General features: G+C 35.5%; 2 protein-coding genes across 4 annotated transcripts in view; both read left to right on the forward strand.

The window, feature by feature from the left end:
- Positions 1-9385, forward strand: part of LOC107047770 (discoidin domain-containing receptor 2) — a 19285-nt gene extending 9900 nt beyond the window's left edge. The window contains exons 4-8 of the mRNA XM_015270605.1: positions 654-885; positions 4993-5448; positions 6815-7586; positions 8611-8708; positions 8822-9385. Coding sequence (XP_015126091.1) covers positions 654-885; positions 4993-5448; positions 6815-7586; positions 8611-8708; positions 8822-8989 — 1726 coding nt within the window. The 3' untranslated portion in view covers positions 8990-9385. The remainder of the gene's footprint in view (positions 1-653; positions 886-4992; positions 5449-6814; positions 7587-8610; positions 8709-8821) is intronic.
- A 2956-nt stretch (positions 9386-12341) lies between these two features.
- LOC107047748 (discoidin domain-containing receptor 2) lies at positions 12342-24301 on the forward strand. 3 transcript variants are annotated; one of them, XM_015270586.1, is made up of 15 exons: positions 12342-12438; positions 12779-12898; positions 12992-13097; positions 13203-13434; positions 15273-15420; positions 15544-15854; positions 16256-16463; positions 19415-19757; positions 19869-20065; positions 20814-20974; positions 21043-21165; positions 21260-21372; positions 21437-21730; positions 22880-23021; positions 23098-24301. In XM_015270586.1, the coding sequence occupies exons 2-15, from the start codon at positions 12829-12831 to the stop codon at positions 23437-23439; spliced, it is 2790 nt and encodes a 929-aa protein (XP_015126072.1). In that variant the 5' UTR covers positions 12342-12438; positions 12779-12828; the 3' UTR covers positions 23440-24301. The 3 variants fall into 3 exon arrangements, with proteins under 3 accessions (XP_015126072.1, XP_015126064.1, XP_015126080.1); XM_015270578.1 differs by having other exon boundaries at positions 12342-12898; XM_015270594.1 differs by having other exon boundaries at positions 12342-12898; positions 21058-21165.
- Positions 24302-25402: the final 1101 nt, after the last annotated feature.

Below are 25402 nucleotides of genomic sequence, written 5' to 3' on the forward strand. Positions count from 1 at the left end.
TTTCGTTTTTCGCGATTATCTCGGAAACTATGAGAGATAGAGCCTTAAAACCAAATTTGGGTCCTCTATAGGCAAGTGGATGGCTCAGAATTGCGTGAAACATGAATATTCAGTACTAAATTACGAAAAATCATTGTTATATTTCTGGAAAAAAATCGAAATTTCGTGGACTGTTGAAGAAGTATTTTATCAAGTCCTAGAAATTCATACATGGCCTGTCTCCTAAATACTAATGCTAACTTTTAGCTCGAAATTTGGGGACTAGCTTAGTCTAGAGTGGTAGAAATTGAATGTTAGTAAATCTCCATCGCCAATCTTGTTGCAGGACCTGTGCAAAAACTCTTTGTATAATATCATTTTGCCCTTAGGGAATTTTATCTCAGGACATCAATAAAGAGCTTATAAATAAATTAATAAATTTTGCGAAATTCTCCCAAGCGATTCGTCCTCAAAATATGATGCATCTAACTGAAGAAATTAGTCTTGTTATTAGGTCATTGCTTTCCCCGTGTACATTCAATATTGAACGGATAAAGTTCGAATGAATTATCACCGTAAATCCCACAATCTTATCAATACGAAATAAACTTTGAGTTTCAAGAGTCGAGGGGATACGACATGTGTAAATAATCCATCGTTTCTTATTTGTTTAGACTTAAGCAAGAGAGGAATGGCGGTGCATGGTGTCCAAAACAAGAGATTACGACTGAGCCACATGAGTGGCTTGAGATTGATTTACACACGGTGCATGTGATTACTGGAACGGGTACACAGGGACGTTTTGGTAATGGCCAGGGGGTCGAATTTGCTGAGGCTTATGTACTTGAGTACTGGAGGCCGAAACTGGGAAAGTGGGTGCGATACAGAAACACGAGAGGCGAAGAGGTAATTTTTTCGTTTGAATAATAAATGTGAAACCCTCGACTTCTGGTTCCTCCACTCTTCGTTCAATCATTCTTCATTCGCAGTGCAATTCGTCAAACAAGTTGGAGAAGGATTATTCCAAAGTATTGATGCATTTTTATTTACAAAAATGATTTTTAAACGGTTTCGTCAACTTTTCTGCTCATTCGGTTCATTTTAGTGCATTTGAATGGCAATAGTTATGATTTATTAATTGAAATGAACCTATTCTCGGTCGATTTATGTTTATGTTCACTTTTTTTATGCAGTGGAATAAAAACTGAGACAATTGGATCTTTAATATTTCGATTGAAGTGTCTTTAAGACGATTACTTTTCTGACGAAAAGTACCAGACCCTTGACTTTCAAGCTTCTTGTGTACGTGAAAGTTCGGGGGAGGCTATCACTGAGAGAAAAGTAGTTTAGTAGTTCCTACAATGGCCCTTTTCATTTCGAGTTCTACTAATTGCGTATTTTTCGTTCATTATTAGTCGATTGTTAATTAAGTTAGAGAAGGATGCATGGGAATAAAGAAATGAACAACAGGAAATTCAACCAAAGTATTGATTCATTATACTCAACATTTATTGTTGATGAATTGAAATGAATCTATTCTTGTTCGATTTATGTTTAAATTCATTTTTTTTATTCATTAGAATAAAAATTGAAACAGTGGAACGTCCAATACTTTGGATGAAGGCTTTTTTGGACGAATACTTCCTTAACGAAAAGTACCAGACCCTTGACTTTCAAGCTTCTTACGTACCAGAAAGTTCGAGGGAGGCTATCACTTAGAGAAAAGTAGTTTAGTAGTTCCTACAATGGCCCTTTTCATTTCAAGAATTCTATTAATTACGTTCAAAGAACCCAAAACGATCCGAAATTGTGATGAAAATTCGAATGAATGTTTCTATTCATAACGGTATACGTCGGATAGATGATGAGTCTATAAACGTTTTCGGAGGATCTAGGGGCGTTGATGTGTCTAAAAATCTGGTGATATCGAGAATAGAAAGGTCTTCATCATTGGGATGACGGCAATTTAATTCTCCCGGAATAACTCTTCTGATAGTGGACATCATAATCACTATCATAAAATATCACACATCATAAATTTAAATTCAATTTCCAATTGAAAATTTTTTCGAAACATCGGGGGATTTAACGTGGTCTACATCGATTATCGTTGAGTTCTATTGGTCAATCGAATTATTTCCAGATCGCCACTAATCTCTAGATAAATAGCTCTTCCGATAGTGAATGTCGTAAAAACTTGCCGGCAACATATCATAAATTTTGATAACGTCCGAACGAGTTGAAAACTCACTATTGTTCCATGAAAATTTAATAATAAGATTTTGATCCATTCTACTCTAATGATAATCGATCGTGGATTTGTTGTAGCCGTGACTGTTCCACTCCGAAATCCAAATTATATGATTCAAACTAGAAACTCGATTCTACAAAACCTGTCTGCGAGATTTATGTTTCCTCCGCCCATTAAGTGGAGTACGCCCATATTTTTTTTTACTATAACGTACTTCACACATAACGATTTTCTCATCTCAACAGGAGAAAAATGTTGAACATGATTGACTTACTGGTTGCAGTAATAAAAATAGCTGTTGAGGTGTTGTTTTTCGATGGAAAATGGTAAATCGATGGGTTTATCTTTTAGCTGTCGAAAAATGATACACTTTTTTCAACTGAGAGACAAAAGGGTATCATTTTTCATTTGGGGATATTCAATTAAGGCTCTTCCTAATAGATAGCAAATTTATTTAACAACAACTGAGCCGATCTGTCGGTGTGCTTTCAAGTTTTTTAATGGCCCCCCTGTGGAGATCGATAGAGTCCCGAAAACCGGACGAATAATAATTTCCAGATTTTCATTATTTTTTTTCTAGATTCATTCCAATGAACATGAGATGTTAATCTTTTGTCAGAACCACGATATCAATAAATCTTTAAATTTTCTATATTCATCTGTTGAAATTAACTATTTTTTGTCGATGAAGAAGAATCTTGATTACAGAATCGATAAAATGTTTCCAAATCGCCGGGGTACATTGCAGTTATCACAATAATTTTTAAAATGCCGTTGTTTTTAGATGGAAATGAGTGGGGTTACCCGATCGATATGGTAACCTCGATAGGTCTATTCGTTCGCTAATCACGAATGCTATAATATATTTCCTCTCAACTTTTTCCTGTCAATTAAGTCATTTATTAGCCATAAACAAACATTCATTTGATGATATTCACTTCAGTCTCTTCTTCACAGTTAGCAAATATATTTAACAATAAGTGAGTTGGCCTGTCGGTGTGCTTTCAAGTTTTTTAATGGCCCCCCTGTGAAGATCGATAGAGTCCCGAAAACCGGACGAAGAATAATTTCCAGATTTTCATTTTTTCCTCTAGATTCATTCCAACAAACGAGATGTTAATCTTCTGTCACAACCAAGATATCAATAAATCTTTGAATTTTCTGTATTTACCTGTTGAAATTAACTATTTTTTGTCGATGAAGAAGAATCTTGATTATAGAATCGATAAAATGTTTCCAAATATCTGAAAAACACGGCATAATCTCTAAATTCTTCATCTTGTACCGAAGGGGTCGCTTTAATGAATGGTACAACATTAGAGATAGTGAAAGCGAAATTCAAACTCCCCCAAATGAGAAATTCAATTGAGTGTCTTCCCCCATGTTCAACACGTAAAATGTAGATTTTCGAACCCATCAATTTGCGTTCTACATTCACTCCAACAAACATCAGACGTAATCAAGATTTTTCTTCATTGAAAATAAGCCCGCTCGATCGATGATGGAGAATCTTGATGAGGGAACGGATAAAATCGCTTCGAATATCTAGAAAACACGGCATAATCTCTGAATTCTCCTGTGGAAGGAACAAATCACCTTAATAAGTGGTATCGTCACGATATTTTTCTCTCAATGTTTTCCAACTCAAACTCCCTCAATGAAAAATTCGGTGAACTGTCTCCCCCATGTTCAACACCCGAAATGTAGATTTTCAAATTGTCATTAATTCATTTTCTACTTTCATTCCATCAAATTTCAGATCTTAATCTTCCCTCAGAATGAAGATATCAATGAATCTTTGACTTCTCTATGAACCCCCGTTAAATACCAGACTGAGTATTTTTTGATCGAAAATCGATGGAGAAAAATTTAGATTACGGAACTGATGGAATGTTTCCATATATTATAGCGTTTTTCTTCGCGTGTTTTTTTTTCTTCAAATTATCCAGGCGTGTTTCTTTCAAATGACTTTTTTTGCTTTAAATTATCACATGTGTGGAAAATACGAAAGTAATTATAGATAATTAATGGAAAAGTAATGAAAAATTCAATTAAAAATCCCTATAAAATGATTTGCGGAATTTCAACTGAAATGGGATAATTCTCATCAATTCATTTTCTACTTTCATTCCATCAAATTTCAGATCTTAATCTTCCCTCAGAATGAAGATATCAATGAATCTTTGACTTTTCTATGAACCCCCGTTAAATATCAGACTGAATATTTAATCGAAAATCGATGGAGAAAAATTTAGATTATGGAACTGATGGAATGTTTCTAAATATTATAGCATTTTTCTTCGCGTGTTTTCTTTCAAACGACTTTTTTTGCTTTAAATTATGACATGTTTGGAAAGTACGAAAGTAATCGTAGAAAATTAACCGGAAGTCAATCCTCCATAATGAGAAATTCTTATGGAATTTCAATGATTCATTGAATTTCAAGAGAAAAGGGATAATTGTTTCCCCTTGACAAATGAACCTTGACGAATGAAGCTAGACCGAATTAAACCGAATAATTTGTCATTTGAGCTACGGACATTGAAAAAACGATAAAAGTTTTTTCCACCCTCCCTAATTTCCCTGTCACGTAAAGAATTTTTCTGTCAGTGTTAAAACTACCTGAAAACTAGTTGAGGTCGTCCTACGATCTTTCTTTCTTATTCCCCAAGTGAAACAGAAAGTCAATCTCCCATGATAAAAAATTCAATGAGATGTCTCTAGCCCCGTTCAACACCTGAGAATAATCATTAATTTCGCAGGTGATAAAAGGCAATACGAACACATATCTAGAGTCGAAGCACGAGCTAGAGCCACCAATTTGGGCCAGTAAAATTCGATTTTTACCATACAGCTATCACCGTAGAACAGTCTGCATGCGTGTGGAATTATACGGTTGCTTATGGAACGACGGTGTTGTATCGTACTCGATGCCACAGGGCGATAAGCGCGGCAACTGGGAATTCTTTGATGCCTCGTACGATGGCTACTGGGACGGCGAACTCAGGCGTGGTCTTGGACAGTTGACAGACGGTCGCACAGGACCTGATGATTTCAAAATGAGTTACTACGGTTATGATCGTGGACAAGGGTGGATTGGATGGAAGAATGACACCAGACTGGGACACCCACTTGACATCAAATTTGAGTTTGACAAAGTTCGGGAATTCTCAGCTGTTCACATATTCTGTAATAATCAGTTTACGAAGGATGTTCAGGTATAATCATTTCCATATTTTTTATTCAGATGGAAATTTTGGAGGTGAAAGGGAATTTCAGTTCATGTTCAACTTTTCTATTTATTTTTTCATGTTTAACATTATTTTGAACATAAAGAGGAATTCAAAGAATCCTATTTCATGTTGAAAATTGAATTCTTATAGTCTGTGAAACAAGAATTTAATTTTCTGCATCTTGACATCAATTTTTGGGAGATTTTTCAACTCAATAAATTCTATCAAGACTCTCTTTAGGATATCCAAGTACTTTGGCTGTTTTTCTCCTGTGCAATGCTTTTCTACTTTTGTAATGATTTTACTATTTAAACGTTGCAGATCTGAATTTGAATCTTAATAATGAACGGTTAGAAGACATTAAAAAATCTGAAAAAAAATTAGAAAGTTTCCTTTTGGAGGAAGGTTGATGAAATAATTTTAAAAGTGCAATTGGCGAAAATTACGAGCATTTTCTATAAATAATTTGTAAACAATCACTTTTCCACCATAAAAATCATGTCGGAATTATAGCAAACTTATTCATATTTAGGATTTTACTAGAAATCGATTTCATGCCTGAAAAAATAAGGTTTCCGAAAGGTCAAACAAATTCAATTATTTATTCATAAAAATGATAATCCTATGCAAAATGTCATTTAAATGGCGCTGAGTATTCGTGATTTTTTGAAATTTTTCTCCCGCAATTTAATAGACAAATGTGATGATTGACAATGGTTGAATCTATAGTATGGTTTATACCAAACTGTAAAAAGTACGTGGATGTCCTTAAATCGAAGCCTTGAAGTCTCTGAGTCTACGGAAAATAGTTAAATTTTTCCAGAAACAAATCAAATTCTATTCACATCCTTGTGCATGAATTGTCAAAATTTGTTCGATCTCATTTGTTGTTCCTCAATACAAAATTCAAGAAAGAAAAAGTCAAAATCAATTTCAATAATTCTCACAGTAAAAATCCCAGCAGAATAAGTTCCAAGTTATAATAAAAATCATCATTATTGACTTCTCTCCACAAAAAATGTCTATTAAAAACCTCGGCAAGTTGCATAATTACCAATGCAAACAATGGCAAAAGCCGAATAGAATTTCCCGTAAAATCCTCTAGAAAACATTTTCATACAACTGTTTGATCCATAAAAAAGAACGTCTCTGCAATAGATTTCCCCGTCGGCAGTGAATTATCGACTTTCAATTACTGAAAAGCGTCTGGCCATCAGAATATCCTCATCAAAATTTCACCACCGCTAATTCCGCCATTATAATCAGTACAATCGACCCGAAACCCCGCGAAAAAAATCCCCCCTCCCCATCCCTGCCAAATTAATTAACGCCCAGATGAATTAATCCCCAGGTATTCTCCCAAGTCGACATACTCTTCAGTATCGGTGGTAAATACTACAACGGTGATCCAATAATCTACGCATACATGGAGGATCGAATATTCGAGACACCCCGTAATATTTCCGTAAAACTTCACCACCGTATCGGTAGATTCATCAAATTACGATTCACCTTTGCCTCCAAGTGGCTATTAATAAGTGAAATTACATTTGACTCGGACATTGCCCACGGCAATTTCACACCAGAGAGCCCCCCAACCACAGAGACCCCAAGAATCAAGAATCAAAGTACCCTCTCAAAGGACATATTTCATCAGCCTGAGATACCAGTGTCCACAGCTAAACAGGACGATCCAACTTACATGGCAGTGATAATTGGTGTTCTAACAGCGGTAATTCTCCTCCTCGCTGTTGCTATATTCTACATTGTCTCGAGACACAGAGCGAGGAAGAATAATTTTGCAACAGCCCTAGATCCTAAGGAGACAATACCCGCTAACCATCAGCATCTGTCCCCCGAGTCAACTTATGGTACAACAATGGAGAAAGATGGTACACTGATGACTTACAGGGTGGAAGAGTATGAGGATCGTTACACTGGCGCTAAATTTGCCACATTACCCCGAGATCTCAATGATCGTCTTCTGGGTGATGTCAGATTAGATGAATACCAGGAACCATTTCACGAAAATAAGTACCGTGAATCGCCGCAAGCTGCTTATTACGGCTACAGTACAGTTGTCATTGACAATAAGGATTTACATGATAATATTGAATGTTCAGGTAATTATACGGGGGTGGGGTAATAATTTGGCATGTGTGGTATTGATACCCTGGAAAATGATACATTTGGATAAAACGAGTCTTTATTTGTCTTTTTTCACTGATTTAAATAATATTTTTGTCGGATAATTAATAAGCTCATGTATTTTTCTCAAAATTTCTTCATTATTTGGAAGGAATAATGCATTTCGAATGGATCGTTTCTCTGGGTTTAGTTTCGCTAATGTCGAGGGTATAAATGTCATATAATTGATTTTTATACTTAAAATGCAAGAATATTGAAAAAACAACAATATGTTTTGATAACACGTAGAAAAATGACACATTTGGATAAAATGACTCTTTATTTGTCATTTTTTCACTCATTTAAACAATATTTTTATTGGAAAATTGATAAACTCATGTATTTATTCTCAAAATGTTTTCATTATATGAAATGAATAATGCATTCATTCAAATTAAATTTTTTCTATAAGAACTACATAATTCCATGACATACACGTCTTTCAAAAAATGGAAATGAACTAAAGTACTACGTCATATCCCGAAAAACAAATCAGTAACAAAGCGGTAAAACAGTTGAAGTCAATTTTACGAATTGACCAGTTTTCAATGAATATCTCGGAATCTAAGGAAGATAGCAACATTTTTGTTAGAATCTTTTTTGTAGCCCGTAATTCGCTCTACAAATAAGTTAATTACAAAAATTTGGTTATCTCCCTTAGATTCGGAGATATTTCTAAAAAACCCAGGCCTGAATCGACTTGAACCGTTTTAACGTTTGCCTACTGAACTAGACCTCTGAAAATAAAATCCAGGAATCTGTTGTGAAATTAAAAAAAAAGAGTACTTGCAGACGAATATGTGGGGTAGACTTGTTATTGTTCCCTTCAGGTAATCAAATAAGTTTCACGGTTGCGTGGTCATTCAACTCATTCAAAATTTCTCTCATTATCTCCATCCGTTGTTCCCCTCCCCACCGTATTCCCGGAATATTTGTTTTTATTTACTTTTCCCTCGGCAGATCCCACTTATGACTACGCTGTACCAATGCCAGTACCAAGCACAAGCAGTGAACACGAGAGTGTATTTTCAAAGTCTTCGTCAAGGGGCAGTGCTAAGGTGAGATGAATTCAGCAATTCATAATTATTCAGTTATTTAAATTTTTAATTATCACATGAATAAGAAAAGATGGAAGAAATGAGTTTTCTAATTTCTCGGTTTGTGTGAACAGGCGTGTTTGCAGAGTTTTTTTCCACCGCCACCACCGCCAATGAGTATTCCACCCACTCGTGGGCCAAACAATGCAACGTATTCAAGTCCTCCTAGTCCTCAGCTTATCACCGAGCGCGAGAGAAGAGGAAGTAAACGTCGGGAGCACACGCACACCAGATACGCATAATAAGGGCATTTTTTGTTTTGTTATACACATGTTCCTGGATTCTTTGACCTTTTTTACTTTTTGAGGGCGAAAGGTGAATGTCATTTGAATACCCTCATTGATACTTATATTCTGTGGTTTGTCCATGGGACTATTCTATTGTGTGTGGAAAAATGGGATGGATAACTATAACACTTTCTCTAGGAAACTCTATTAGTTTTTTTTTATTATTTCTATTGGGAATTGAGTAGCTTTCCCGTTTGTTTTCAAAGAAATATTAATAGGAGATATTCTGTAGGGAACAGTTGATGTTTTTTATTGATATATTTAGTTGATATTTTTTCATGGAATCTATTCAATTGATATTTTTCTATAACAACCAAAAGCTATTGATATTTCCTATGAAAATTTCTGTAAAAAAACGAAAAATCACTTGAACTTTTGATGAAATTCTTTTATTTTTTTTAACCAATTTCATACGGTTTTCATTTAAAAAATCAGTAGAAAATGTTTTATATAAAAAAGTCAATAGATTTTCATTTTTCTGTGGAATTGATTCTGTTGATATTTTTCTATTAAAAAACCCTGGCCCGAATTTTCTCAAGCAAGAATATTATAACAATAAAACGATTAAATGTCAAAATCTAAATCAATTGATATTTTCAATCGATTTCCATAAAAAACGCCTGAAAAAGCTACTGAACTTTCACTAGAAATCGCAGAAAAAAATTACAGAAAAAACCAATAGAAATTGTTAGAATGTGATGTTTTTCTCTCAAATTTTCCCATCCAAAAATTTCCACGTTTCTTTGTACTTGTGATCCCTGGATGCATTCAAAAAAAAAATTATAATGTAGTTGTCAGTTTGAAAGCATAATGGAAATATTTCGTCGCACAACGAAAATTAAATTTTTATCGAAAACACGATTAATGGGACAAAAAACTAACGAATATAGAACGGCGCAGAATCTACTGCCACTGCTATAAGACTGAGAAAAAAATACTATTTGCAAGTGACCATTTGCGTTTTGGCTATATACATATATATTATATACCTTTTGTGCTCCCGGAACCAAATAAGCACGTACTGTATGATGTCTTTATCAATTTTTCTCCAATTAGAAATGAAACAAAAAAGCATATTTATAAACAAAGTGGGAAAAGTTAAACTAGTTTATTGACCAATAGTAGAGAATATTAGTCAAGTGTGAATGATAATGATGAACAAAATATAGTGAAAATTTTTTTGTTATCTATTATTCTATTTCTAGACCGACATCGCCTTCAACGCAACGAGTAAAAAAAGCAGAACGAATGGGATTTTAAAAAAATTATGAAAAAGGAATAAAAATATGAGGGAAACATAATTTTTATGAGACTTGACAATACAGGGATAAACCAACAATAAATATCATGTATTTAAACCCGATTACAAATGTGATATAGAAAAAAAAGGAAAAAAAAATGGATGAAACAAAAACGTAATAATGCTAGTGTTAAAGTTGTCAAGAATAAATGATGGAAAAATGAAACGATGAAAATTCATAACCGACAGACAACAAGAAAAAACGAATTTTCACTAGATGCACGTGAATAAATCATTGTACTCGATTTCATCGAAGCATTGTTGGCACCTTTGCGAGTCACTCAAAGATAATTAAAACTATGCAACGATGATTAAATTTTAGATTTCACTCTGTCGTAGAGAAAATATCATTTTACAATTGAGAGGAAAAACTATTTGGTAATGAAACGAAAACGCTTTTTCAGTTGCATTTGAGGGATTGTTGACAGAATAATCATTAGGATGATACGTGTAATTCCAATAACAATTTTAACAATTTTCACAGCATAATTTTGTATCCCTCAGTTATCAAGTTGAATATCGAGAATTGAGATAAAAATGATCGGTATGTCTGTCAATTTTTATCCATTTAAAAGAGAATAATGCGTACTGGACGATCATAGAAAATTTTATCCGTAAAATTTTTTTAAACATTCTCGATATTGAATTAAAACGAGTTTAAAGTAGACTATTAAATTTACGGGAGCTCTGGTTAAGTGTAAAATTGTACCTGTTTCAGAATTATTTTATCACGAGTACTAGAACACACTGCACAGCGCTGAAGTAAAAAAAAGCAATCATTTGCAATTTAATCTCAAGCGAAAGACGCACAAAATTTCTGTCATTCCTCATTTCTAGTGACTGCTTGTTACTGTAAAAAAGTACTTTCGTTTCGATAGTTGGACATGTAAATTATGCAAAATTCAATAATGTTGCTTTTAGTCGTCAGTTCGTAATCGCTTTTTGCTGAGAGACGAGGGAAAAATATGTTCGATGCGATCTTAATGTCGTTCTATGTAAATTTTACAAAATTAGAGCCTGCTTTTGCTTTCTCACGTTTAAGGGTAGATGAAAAAAAACCGTTGATGATAACGAATGTAAAACTACTGAAAGAGCTGAAAATTTTCTACAACGTGCGTTTAACCATAATATTCAACGATGAACCAGCAATTACAATTGTTACAGTATCATTTAATTCCCCCTAAAAAGAAGAAAAAAAAATCCTCAAACTATAAACGATAAGAAACCTAGGACTATTTAATCGACGAATGAATGCATTTATTTCCCATAACTAATAAACCCCCTCTCCTACCCAATTTTCTTACCGCAGAATGATAAATACCATAAGTTTTAGTTTTATAACGAGAAAGAGAAACAAGTCAATGGCTCAGTACCCACTGTATTAATTATTCTCTTATTTTTTATCGACGGGGCCGTCACTGTCGGATAATCGATTCAAAGAAACCCTCGTTATTTATTTCATGTACATAAAAAACAACAAAAAGAAAAAGAATAAGAAGAAAAAACTACGAATGTAATTTATGTATACCCGAGCGACGAAAACTGAAAACCGCCTGTATATAAATGTACCATAAATTATATATTGACTATCACAAAGAGTTATTTATTTATGGACAATTTAATTCAATACCCTCTCCCGCACAAAGCCGACAGAAATGGATTTCGCAAAAAAATCGCGATGCAAAAAAGCCCCTAGATGGGACAGATAAAGGCAGGGGGAATGGCGATTAAAGGAGTAAAATGCCTAAAAGGTAAACAACGAGTGAAAAAAAAATCAACCAGCCCAGGGCGGGTGGGGCGGGGGTGTGGGGGTGGCGGGTGCCCGAGTACTTCGTGTCGCCACACAGGTCATGGTGGCGTCTGTGGAGTTTTCCCTCAAAGGATTATGCATGTACCCTCCTACCTCCCGGGGGTAATAGGTGAGAGAGGGAGGAGAGCAGCGAAGACAGGGGTTGGTTGACGATGGAATGGCGCTACTGGATCCGATATCTCAGTTTGTCGCGGGGACGCGTGGGGCATGCAACTCTCCCACCAATTTAATCGATTTTATTAATTCTGTTACTGTGATAATAGAAATTCCCGATGATACTGCACATTAGCTGTTGTACGTGAGATTTGACAGATTAAATTCAGACCCTGACCTGTGACAATGGGGACAGCTCGCTCGATCATTCAGTTTTAGGGCTGAGGGTGCAAGGGAATTACTACTGAATTCATCATAAATAAGTGATACAAAGGCTCGAAGGGTTGCGCGAAAAACTCGGTATCGATTTTTAATGCGGGAGACTGTATTTTTAAAGGGATGAGCATCGTGGGACTGTTTAATGGGGCGAATTTATTGATTTTAATTTATATTCAATTTATGAGTGTTGCATGGGGCAAGGGGCGACGGGGATGACGCGCGATTGATGGGGATTTTAATGCTGTTGTATTTGTTTTTGTAGATGTGTAGGGCTTCGACGGACGAGTGGGTTTGGGCCCGTTTTTTGGTGCTATGATGAGGATAACGGGGGTTTTTTTATTTCTACTGGGAATTGTCTCGATCACCAGTGGTGTTGATCTATGTAAGTGATTATTCTTTTCGATTTCTCTTAATTTGTCGTTTTTCGTGGATCAGGGGGGGAGATTCGAGTGGTTTAAATTGTGATTTATTGCAGCGCAATGTATCGCACCACTTGGCATGGAATCTGGCGCTATTGTGGACGAAGATATTACCGCAAGCTCGAGTTTCGAGAGTGGAAATGTCGGTCCGCGTCAGGCAAGGTAAATGTTGGTGAGGGGATGGGGGGGATTAATGGGAATCGAAGGGGATTAAGAGTCCCATCAGTCCGGGGCAACGATGATTAATGGATTTTTAATTACAAACAGACTCAGGACGGAAAATAATGGCGGCGCATGGTGTCCAAAAGGCGAAATAACGAGTGAACCACGCGAGTGGCTTGAAATCGATTTGCATTCGGTTCACATGATCACTGGTACAAATACTCAAGGACGTTTTGGTAATGGGGTGGGGGTTGAATACGCAGAGGGTTACTTGCTGGAGTATTGGAGGCCACGTCTTGGTAAATGGGTCCGTTATCGTGACATCAAAGGGAATGAGGTAAAAAGCCTTATCAAATTTCACGAAAATCCATTCTACCACATCAATCACTCGTATAGGCTCCCTCGGCCCCCCCTCATTTGACTTTCCATTCGCTTATTACTTTAATTTATAGTGGCGACCCTTTTAAGAACCTCGGGTTTGTCAGAGTGATTTTGTCTCCGGTTTTAGGGGTGATAATTTTTTTTGTGCGGCGGGGATTTGTCTAGGAGCGGAAAATGAATTGTTGAGATTTCTTTTTCTTTTGGCTTGACTCAACGCTAATGGATAGGGGAAAAAGATAACAGCACGGATGAAAAAATTTGATAGAAAAACCGAGCGCATTCGCTGGACAATTCTATTGGATTTCTATTGAACTTTTCTATTTGTTTTTGTCAAAAAAAGATTTTGAAAACGTCAAAAGAATTCATTTTTTTGCGCAACTTATTCTATTGAAATATTTTTTATAGATTTTCTTCGGCTCAAATTTTCTCAGCTTTATTGTTTGATTTTCTGGATGAGAAGGAGAGAAAAGTAGAATGAAAAAAACTTGGAAAATTTGAGCCGAGAAAATTGTACAGAAATTCTAGATCTGAAGAAAATAAGTTATATAGAAAAATCGAATTCTATTGACCTTTTCTGTTGAATATTTTCTGTTCAACGTTTCAATAGAATCGACCAAAAACTAGTGGAAAGTTCAATAGAAATTTAATAGAATTTTCTAACGAATTCGCTAGGTTTTTCTATTAAAGTTTTTCGTGCATGGGGATATTTAATTGAACGGAGTTCAGAGTAGACCGTTGAATTTTTTAAAACTCTGGTTGAGTGGAAAATAGTACAAGCTCCAGAATTATTTTACCGCGAAGAATAGAACGTATTGTACAGCGCTGAAGTAAAAAATAAACTAATCATTTGTAATTTAAGCTCAAGCGAAAGAAGCACCAAATTTCTGTCATTCTTCATTTCCAGTGACTGCTTGTTACTGTAAAAAAGTATTTTCGTTTCGATAGTTGGACATGTAAATCATGCACAATTCAATAATGCTGCTTTTAGTCGTCAGTTCGTAATCGCTCTTTGCTGAGAGCCAAGAGAAAAATATGGTCGACGCGATCGTAATGTCGTTCTATGTAAATTTTACAAAATTGGAGCCCGCTTTTGCTTTCTCACGTTTAAGGGTAGATGAAAAAAAAACCGTGGATGATAACGGATGTAAAACCACTGAAAGAGCTGAGAACTTTCTACGACGTGCGTTAAACATAATATTCAATGATGAAACAGCAATTACAATTGTTACAGTATCATTTAATTCACCCCTAAAAAGAAGAAAAACAAATCCTCAAACTATAAACGATAAGAAATCCCGAGCAATATTTAATCGACGAATAAATGGATCGACGCATTTATTTCCCATAAGCAATAAACCCCTTTTTCTACACAATTTTCTCACTGCAGAATGATAAATACCATAAGTTTTAGTTTTATAGCGAGAAAGAGAAACAAGTCAACGACTCAGCCCCCACTGTATTAATTTTTTTATTTAAAAAATTACCCTTCAATTAAAAAAAATTAACTTGCAACTCCTTTTTACCCTAAAAAAACTCCCGTTTGAGATTTCGACGTATAAATTATGCAGAAATTGAAAATCTCGCTTTCAATCGTCAAATATCGAATTGAACACAAACGAAAATATGAAATGACAATATGAATTTCCATTACCATAAAAAAATTTACAAAAAATCATCAGACGAAAAAAAAGTTGAAATGTCAATATGAATTTTAATTTATCACATAAAAAAATGAGGAGAAAAATCATCAGATGAAAAAAAAATGAAGTGACAATATGAATTTCAATTTATCAGATCATGAAGGGCAACACAAACACATACTCGGAGACAAAACACGACTTGGATCCACCGTTGTGGGCGAGCAAGATACGCTTCCTGCCGTACAGTAATCATAGACGTACCGTATGCATGCGGGTGGAGATTTATGGGTGCTATTGGCACGGTAAGGCCTCCCCTTTCTGTCATTAATATCCCATAATTTAAATACTGGTACACAATGATATTTTTCCTCCATGATCCCATTGTGATTAATTGATCGTTCCACTTTGTTTGCTACCTAATGCAGATGGAATTGTTGCTTACTCGATGCCTCAAGGGGACAAGAGGGGAAACGAATGGGAGTTTTTCGACGCCACTTACGATGGTTACTGGGACGGAGAGTTGAGACACGGGTTGGGACAATTAGTTGATGGAAAAATTGGCCCTGATAATTTCAAAATGGGGTATTATGACTCGGCTAGGAGCAGGGGCTGGGTTGCCTGGAGAAATGACACTAGAAGTAATCAACCCATTGAGATCAAATTTGAATTCGATAAAATTCGAGAATTTGCGGCTGTTCATTTGTATTGTAATAATCAGTTCAGCAGGGATGTCCAGGTAATTCAGAGTTTGATAGAAATTTTCGCATAAAACTGAGTTAACATGTGTTTTAACAACAATAATAATTGAAATGTATAAAAAAATTGAATCAGAAAAATTCTGGTAAAAAGTTCCCAAATTTTCAATTGATTCAAACTTCAACTGAGATTTCAGGATTTTTTTTCATAAATCGAATTCAATGTCTTTTTCCTAAAAATTACTAGTCAACAGTTCATGATATTTCAATTTCGTTCCAACAATGTCGTTAAAAATTTCAAGTGTTTTTTTGCTTGAAGTTTCGAGAGTGATTTTCTAACAATATACTTGAGTCTTGAATAATTTTTCCTCAATTTTTTCTCCACGTGAAATATTTAAAGAGGATTGGAATTTGTCGGGTTTTTATGGTATGACTATTTCAGGTATTCTCGCAGGTCGAAGTGTCTTTCAGTATTGGAGGGACATTCTTCATGGGTGAGCCCATAATCTACAACTACATGGAGGATAAAATATTCGAGACATCACGGAATATAACGATAAAGCTACATCATCGAGTTGGAAAATTCGTGAAATTACAGCTCTACTTTTCATCAAAATGGATCATGCTGAGTGAAATAATATTTGACTCAGGTGAGAAAAGATACTATCGCGTACGTAATTACACAGTGACGCTCATGATAACGACTAGAAAATTACGGCGAATAACGCACGCGTTTTTATGCCCTTAGAAAAATTGAATTATTCCCGAGGGAGAGGGGAGTGAATCATAAATGATATATGGAGTAACAAGAAAGCCCGTAAAATCCTCAATTCCAGCAGGGCTCACAATATTTTTAAGGTCCGTGATTCTCTCGAGAACCGGGCGAACACAAATTTCCTAAAGGGTGAATTAACATTTTCAATGTTTCAAGAGGCCGTCGAGAAAAAAAACGGTTTATTTATATCTCCATCGATCGATGATTTCCCTAGAATTCGAATGACCTAGTGAATCTCCGTTTTCTGTTCATTCTCGAGATACTCATCTCTCCATTCCGCTATCACCCAACGATTTTTCTCTCTCAAATGAACTACTGAATTTTCTAATGAAATGAAAATACACGCCCTGACCCTGTGGAGGATCCTGAATTTGGGTCGTCACGTGCCTTACGAGCACTTGACTGACGATCAAATCATTGACGATCTTCAACGACACGAAGAGAAATATTCAGTAAAAATTACGGAACAATTCACGTAATCCGCAATGGAAAATCGTTTTCCGGCCATTTTTATAGGAATGGAAGAGAGGAAATCTCAACCGTTCAGTGAATTCTCAGATTCATCACCAAATACAGTACGAAATTGTCACGTAATTTTTCCCGAAGAAGTAAAATCTTACAGAAACTACCCGACTTATGATGCCTCAAACATAAAAAATTCTTAAACATTCAACAATTTTTATGAAGCTGGTGAGTTATTTCTACGTTCCGTTCCGTAAAATTTCCCAATCGTTGGGGGAAAATTACGGAACGACTTGTTGTCTCCACAGCAGTGAGTCATAAGACGGGTGGTTAATTTCTACGGAACAAATCGTAGAATTTACGTGGCGCTTCGTACAATTTCAGTTCCGACCCACACTCTTTACTAAATTTTACTTCGCTCGCGGATTACGTTTCGAAACGTAATTTTTGCGTTTTTTGTCAGGTAGTTTTTACTGAATTTTTCACTCCGTGAACATCGTCAAGACGCTTTGCGATCTAACACTCTGACCGATGATAATCACGAAATTGAAATATTCTCTGAGTACTTACTAAAACCGAGGATATGGAGTAAAGACATTCACGCTTTTATTTACGATTTTTACGGCTTTATGCTCGATTGAGATTTTATGTTGCCGTCGGGACGAAAATGCAAGCTCGACATTTCGTGTAATAACACTTTTGGTATAGGAAAAAAACCTCGGTTGTGCACCTACTGGTTAAGGTATATCAGTAGAAAACAGGGTTTTCTTACCGTTGTACCCATGTTTTTCATAGATATTATCTTCAATATTCCCCAGCTATTGACAAAAATTTAATAATCCATTCTTGTAAAATTTTATAGTACATAGTTTCTGCGATATTCAACTCTAAAAAGTGGAAATTTCATGAAATTATTTCTTATTAGATTCAAACAGTTATTGTTGCCTTCATCAATAACATATGAGGATAGAAAAACTCAATAACTTATGAGAATGCAATAAATCAAGTCATTTAAATTTTTTTTACGGTTGAGGGAACTAAATATTAACTTCCCTGGCAGGGAAGTTATTGTAATTTGATATTTAATTTTGATATTAGATATTATATTGATATATGATATTTTTTACGATTGAGGGAACTAATATTTGATAAAATGGATGCATTTTTACGCAATAATTCAGAATGCATTGTGAATGAAATCTATAGACCGAATACACACCCGAACAAATATCATAAATAAATAATCATATGATTTTTATATCATTGATGTCTGTATTGCATAAGTCTTTAGTGATTAACGAATTGAACCCACGAATTATGTACGTCTTCTCCGGAGTAATTGGCGTCGATGCCTATACCATTTTCATATTACTTGAATTCATGTGAAGAAGACGATTTTTAGACACCTAGTATAATAGTATATTAGACCACAAGGGCATGAATTTCATTTTCCACGAATGTGAAGTTTGCAGGCCGAGCGGAAGGCGAGGTCTGTTACATTCGTTGAAGCGCAGCGTGCTTTAAATTTGACTTATCGTACGGTGTGACATAAAATACCTATCATAAACGTCTAAATTTCGACCATATACGTCTTTTCTACCATCGTCACGTCTATTCTACGTATTATCAACGGTCAGATGTTTACTGGGAATAGAATAACAAAAGGAAAATGAATAAATAATCGTGAAAGAAGTATAACATAACTGGGACGATCAAAGAAATTGATTTGACATTTTTAATAGCTTCATTCTTCAAATAAAAAAATAATCATCTAGTGATGCGCCACTCGGCCGAATCACCAAATCTAGGCTGTAATTTAATTTAAGGCCCGGGTGGATTATCTTTCAAACATGATGTTGGTTGTTTTTTTTATGTTAATAATCCGAAATGATCTCCAATTGCTATTCAGTTTTACATAGCCCTGGAGTCTCCAAAAATTGTGATCGTACAATCAAAAAACGTTGAAAAAACTGAACATTTTCAAAGAGCATTTTTGAATAATATTGGGAGATAAATCCAATAGGGAGGAAATTGCAAATTAATAATTTGATGTATCTAATGGGTGTTAGGTCGTCATTTACCACGATAAATGATCTATTCACTATTTCCTCTCTATCGGACTTATTTCTTAATCTTTATTAAAAACGCTCTTCGAAAATGTTCAGATTTTTTTCTACCTTTTCATCGTACAATCATAATTTTTAGGGACTCCTGCGTGATGTAAAATCCAATGAAAATTGCGCTATATTTTACATTACGAAGATGGAAAAACAGTCGAGATAACGTTCGAGAGCTAATCCACCCGGGCCTTAAACAAGAAGAAACAAGTTCACCCTTTGTTCTGAATGAATTGTTTTTTTCAAGACATTGCCCATGGAAATTTCACCGCGGAGGAGTTCCTGACGACTGAGGGATCTCTCTCGAGCGACGTAATGCCCAACGGTAAGCCCGGAGGGGCTCAGAATGAAGCTCCGGTGTTTACCGCAAAGCAGGATGATCCCACATACATGGCTGTTGTAATTGGTGTACTAACAGCGGTAATTCTCTTACTGGCAGTTGCAATATTTTTCATAGTAACTCGTCATCGTCAGCGCAAATGTTTTGCCAGTCCAATGGCTGTTAAAGTGCCATCCCACCTTGGCTCAACGTGCGCTACAGTGGAAAAGGGCGCTGCACTTATACCATATACACTTGAAGACGATGAGAGGTGAGGGATGTTTACACAGCTTGGACCACTTCATGGCAACGTTTATTATTTTTTTCCCCCCCTCTCTGTTTGGTTTAGTTAAATGTGGGATTTTTCGTTGTTTTCGGGTAGGTATCCAACTGGGAATGTTCCGACACTGGCTCATGAGCTTGACAATCGACATGTGGATATTGTTAAATTAGATGATTATCAGGAGCCGTATCAGGCACTTAAGTATGCGCCGTATTATAGTTACAGTACTATTATTATGGAGATGAAGGATATGATGCTTAATAATATGGCGTCGAATGCTGTTAATTATACTGCAGGTGAGTTTTTTTCATTTTGACAGCCTCTTTAATTGAATGGGTTTCAAAAAATGGAAAAAATCTATTTAATTCGGGAAAAAAAACGACATTTAATGAGATGTGAAGGGAAACAATCATGAAATTTCAGATTTCAATGAAAAATGAAAACTATTCAACTGATTTGAATTTTCAGTGAAATAAGTAAAAATATTCGGGGTCGAATCACGATGAATTTTCAATTTAATGAAAATTCAAGAATATAATTTAGAATAATTGTATTTTAATGCCGAAATTCCTGGAAATTCCAGTGGAGCTAAAATGTGATGAAAATTTCCAGAAAATGTGCCCGAAATTTCAGCCAAAAATGTTTACCATTGCATATAGATTTGAATATAATGAAGAGAAATTTAATAACAAACTTGAATGTTCAATCAAACATGAATATTTAGTTCAAAAACGAGCTAAATCTTCAACTAATTCAAAATTCAGGGCTGCATTCACCAGGATTGACAATTTGTCTTCATTTTCGGTGAATAATGTTGCTAAAATTGCCAGTCTCCTTCGATTTTTTCCATCAAATCGCTGAAATATGTATTTTCCAATGAAGAGATTCCCCGGAATTTCAGTGAAAAATCAACCAAAAATTGTCTTGATCTCCTTCACGTACAATTCGACATTTGTCACAAAAGCCCAAAATTTGCGCACCCCAATTCGATTACCGAGACTCCCAAAGCAAAAAAACCCAATAACTCTGAAAACCCGTTTTCAGTGCCAGAGATGAACAGTACAAAAATTCCACTTTTAAACTGCGAGTCAGGTGTCTACACCACCCACGAAATAGTCTCGAGTTCAATTTCCAGTAGTGGCAGCGACCAGGAGAGTATATTTTCAAAAGGCTCCTCCCGGAATAGTCGGCTAGACGATAAAAAGGTAATTTTTATTCATTGACTTTTTCCACTTGTTTTTACCCTATTTTGTTTATTGGCTCGGTGTTTCAGTCACCGACCCAACAGGAGGTTCTCACGGCTCTTAAGAGACGACTGGAGCAGTCAACGGTGCCCCTGTTCTCTCGGCATCGACTCCGTATGCTGTCCAAACTGGCTGAGGGTGCATTTGGAACGGTGCAGTTTGAAATTGGATATTCTATTATTAAAATCAATATTTTTTTTCTCCACTGAGTGCACGTACTATGTTAATTGAATTGCAAAATTTCAGATATACGTGGCTGAGGCTGAGGGAATTCCAGATTATGGTACGAGCATTACTACCCTGGGAAAGAGGCTCGTAGCAGTTAAATTTTTACTCCCTGAAGCGAGTGAAAAAGAAAAGTGAGTCAAGTGTATTTTCATTCACTTCTGAATTATCAATTATTCATTCGTTTATCCTCTGTAGATTGGACTTTCAGCGAGATGTTCGAATACTCGCTGCACTCGAGGATGTTAATATAGCGAGGGTACTTGGTGTTTGTTGTCGTGAGGAGCCTTATTGCGTTGTAATGGAGTATCTTGAGCATGGAGATCTCTCTCAATTTTTGAAAACCCATATCACTGTTGAGGATGCTCATCCAATGCCCATTGGCGTTAAGACATTGAGTTTTAATTGTCTCATCTACATGGCTGCACAAATTGCATCGGGTATGAGATACCTTGAGAATCTAAATTTTGTACATCGAGATTTGGCTACGAGGTGGGTGCATCCGTAATTTATGAATGGGACTGGCGTAGTCCCGAGTGGACGCACGAAAAAATTTCAGGAAAAATATTGTTAATTCGATAGGAAATTCTGTTTCATTTCTATTAAATTGATTTAAAAGTTATATTGAAAATTCTATTGGGGTTTGGACAATTCTGTTGACGGAATTCCGGAGGTTTACTGTGCGTTTTAATCCTTCGTTGCTCGCGTCCATGGCACCGCGCCGTGAAATTATATTTTTGAGTATAACTTCCAAAAAAATTCATTAAAAAATATGACAAAAATTGTATGCCTCACTGATTTTATCTAAAAGTATATTCTGGCATTTCTAATTATGGCTAAAGCCATTGATTAGAGAAAATTCATTCCTATTTTAACTGGAAATAAAAAATACGGGGCCGTGCGGCGACTGATCGTGTCAGGGAAATATTTCACACGGCGTTGCCACACTTGTGGCTTCCGGGACTGCCGGAAGATCAGCAGGTCCATGCTCCGAATGAATTGTAGCAACGACGCGCTCAAATTTACATTACGGCGCGGCGCTGCAATGCGAGTAACCACGTCGGGCAGTTTCACACGAGTAACGAAAGGTTAATAGGAAATGTTCAATAAAAAGCATTTTTTAGACAAGATCCGTAGAATTTCGTCTTTTTACTCTATTTTTCTTCTTTTTTCATTCAACAAATCAAACAAAAAACTTGAAGAAAATTAGAGCTGATAAAATTTCCATAGAAATTATCTCGATCGAATGAATTATATAGAAAAATCGACTTCAGCAAATTTTTTCTATAGAATTTTTTTCAGTCAAGATTTCTCTTGAAAAAGAAACGCGTAGATAAGCTGTCAAATTTTTCAACAGAATCAGCCAAAAATTAATAGAAAATTCAATAACGGAAAACTCGAGTTCGAGTCCGTGTGTCTCAGAATTTTTTAATTTGTTAATTAGTTCTTTTTAAAGATTGAAAAAAAATAACAGTTAATCAAACCTAATGGTTAATTATTTAATTACCTCACATAAAGTTAATGAAAGTAAAGGAATAGCAAAGTTCAATAGAAATCCATTAGAATTTTCCATCGAATTAGCCAGGTTTTTTCCTGAATTTTTTTCGGACGTGTGGAGCTGATGTTCTCATTTGTTTGTAGAAATTGTCTGGTGGGCAAGGCTTATCACATAAAAATATCAGATTTTGGAACGGACAATGAACTCTACGCTAGTGATTATTACAAAGTCAGTGATGGTGCTCTTCTTCCTATTCGATGGATGGCTTGGGAGTGTGTCTTCCTAGTAAGATAATTCATTACAAAGATAATTTCAATCGATTACCCATGAATGACTTTATCACCTTTCCCATCCTCCGCAGCGAAAATACACGACAAAAAGCGACGTCTGGGCATTCGCAGTGACCCTCTGGGAAATCCTCAATTTGGGTCGTCACGTGCCTTACGAGCATTTGACTGACGAAGAAGTCATCGACAATCTTCAACAACATCATCAAGACAACACGCGATGCAGCACTCTGACCAAGAATGATCACGAAATTAAATTATTATTCGAGTATTTACCAAAACCAACAACATCGAGTAAAGATATTTACGATCTGATGCTCGAGTGTTGGCGTCGCGACGAAAATTCGAGACCGACATTCCGTGAAATAACACTATTCCTCCAGAGAAAAAATCTCGGTTATGCACCTACTTGTTGAACTAATGAACGAATGACGAAATAACGAAATATAAACGTTCGATAAAATCGCGAATTGAACAATCAGTTGGACGGTTTCAAATGAGGGAACTAAATATCTGAGATAATTGATGCATTTTAACGTAATAATGTAGAATGCATTGCGAATGAAATCTGTTGAATGAATATTATTGCACCGATGTTTAGTGATTAACGAAATAGAATACCAAAAGATAAATGAACAAATCTAAAAAAAACGTGAATGAAGTTAAGTTTGACATAATTAGAATGATCAAGGAAATTGATTTTACATATCTAGTAGCTGTGTTACTAAGAGGAGAAAATAATTACCTATAAATGCCAAAATCCTACGAATCACCACTAACTCGTGATACGTGTACTATATCATTTTAAATGTTTGCAATAACTAGGCTGTAATTTAATTTTAACAAGGATGAACAAATTTATCCTTTGTTCTGAATGTCAAAGACTCGAATATATCATTCACACATAACGAATAATTTTTGATTGTACAATAGACCGCTGTGTAATGGTTGCGTTATATCAAATACATATGTATCATTGTTATGAAATATTTGTATATACTCTATGCGTAATAGCCGGGATCAATGCAGATGACGAGAAAAAAAAATATGAAAATTTAGAGTTACGCCGATTATAAATGAATATGAGTGTAGAATGGAAATTATATGGGAGTGTGGAAAGCCATTATTATTGGAAACAACGAATAGAAGTGTATTGATGAGAAATTCTTCTTCAACGAGTGATATATAAGCACATATACATTTACTTTGATCTGTCGTGCAATGTATTTGTCGCATATTATCCGATTGTTTTTAATAAAAGTTTTGTTTTAACTGCTATTGGGGTTCTCGGGTGATTGAGGGAAAATTTTGCTGCTCCGCAACCCTAGATTGGTCACTATATGAGGGAATCCCCGCCGCGAGTCGTTTTTTAAAAATTACAATTTACTGGCTAACCGAAAAATTCAAAAGAATTTGACTTTGTCAAGAGAAGTGTCTAAAAAATTATAGTAGTTTTTTAGAAAACATTTCCCAAAATTCCTGAAGAAAACAAATTATTTCGAACAGATGAATCATTTTTTCCCATGTAAAATGAAATTGTCCATCACGCGACGTTGCCGGAACCTCGCTAAACGCGCCCGGGGAGTGTAGAATGAATTCGGCAACGCTAGAGCCTAAATAATAAGCCGGGGAATCCCCGCGGAGGTGACTAGAGTCGCAGGGTCGCATTTGATGACGAGACTGGGGTTTAAATTATTTGTTTACGATTTGATGGAACAGGAAAATTGGAACTGCAAGACTTTTTTTTGCAGACATTCATATTTTATTTTCATCTGCAGATATGACAGGTAGAATAGAACATTTAATTGCCTCGATTCTAAACGGAGAGCAAATTTTTAGAAAAATTCCAGTGCACAGGAGAATTTTGGATAAATACGGAAAGAGTTTACGTCAGAACGGTAAAATTCGCTCGGCAAAATTTCCAGTGTCAGCATTGGGATTTTTCTAAAGAATGTTTTTCTATATACTTTTAGTTTTCCGTCTACACAAGCGGTAGAAAAACTTGCATTGAGGCACTCCAAAAAATTAAATACCACAGAGAGAAAAAAGTTTTCATTTTCAAGGGCATGCACGGTTAGAAAATTATTCTTGAAATTTCAAATGGAAAAGCTTGAAATTTTTAAAGGCAAAGTTATATGAAATTCCTGTATATTTCTTAACGAATCAGTTAATTTCTTTAATATTTAAGTAATTCTCGATTAGCAGGTTCATACGGCACTGAAAAATATTGAAAATTTGGAGAATTCAGGTAACAACGTTTCTGAATTCTCAATCTATTGAAAATTGAATTATATGTAATGTTCAATTTTAAAAATCAATGATTGTTTAACATGAAAAACCCAATTTTCTTGAGTTTTCAAGACTGAGGAGAAATTTTAT

This window comes from Diachasma alloeum, unplaced genomic scaffold (genome assembly GCF_001412515.2).
Source record: "Diachasma alloeum isolate Michigan unplaced genomic scaffold, Dall2.0 Dall_scaffold_00183, whole genome shotgun sequence".
Lineage (NCBI taxonomy): Eukaryota > Metazoa > Arthropoda > Insecta > Hymenoptera > Braconidae > Diachasma > Diachasma alloeum.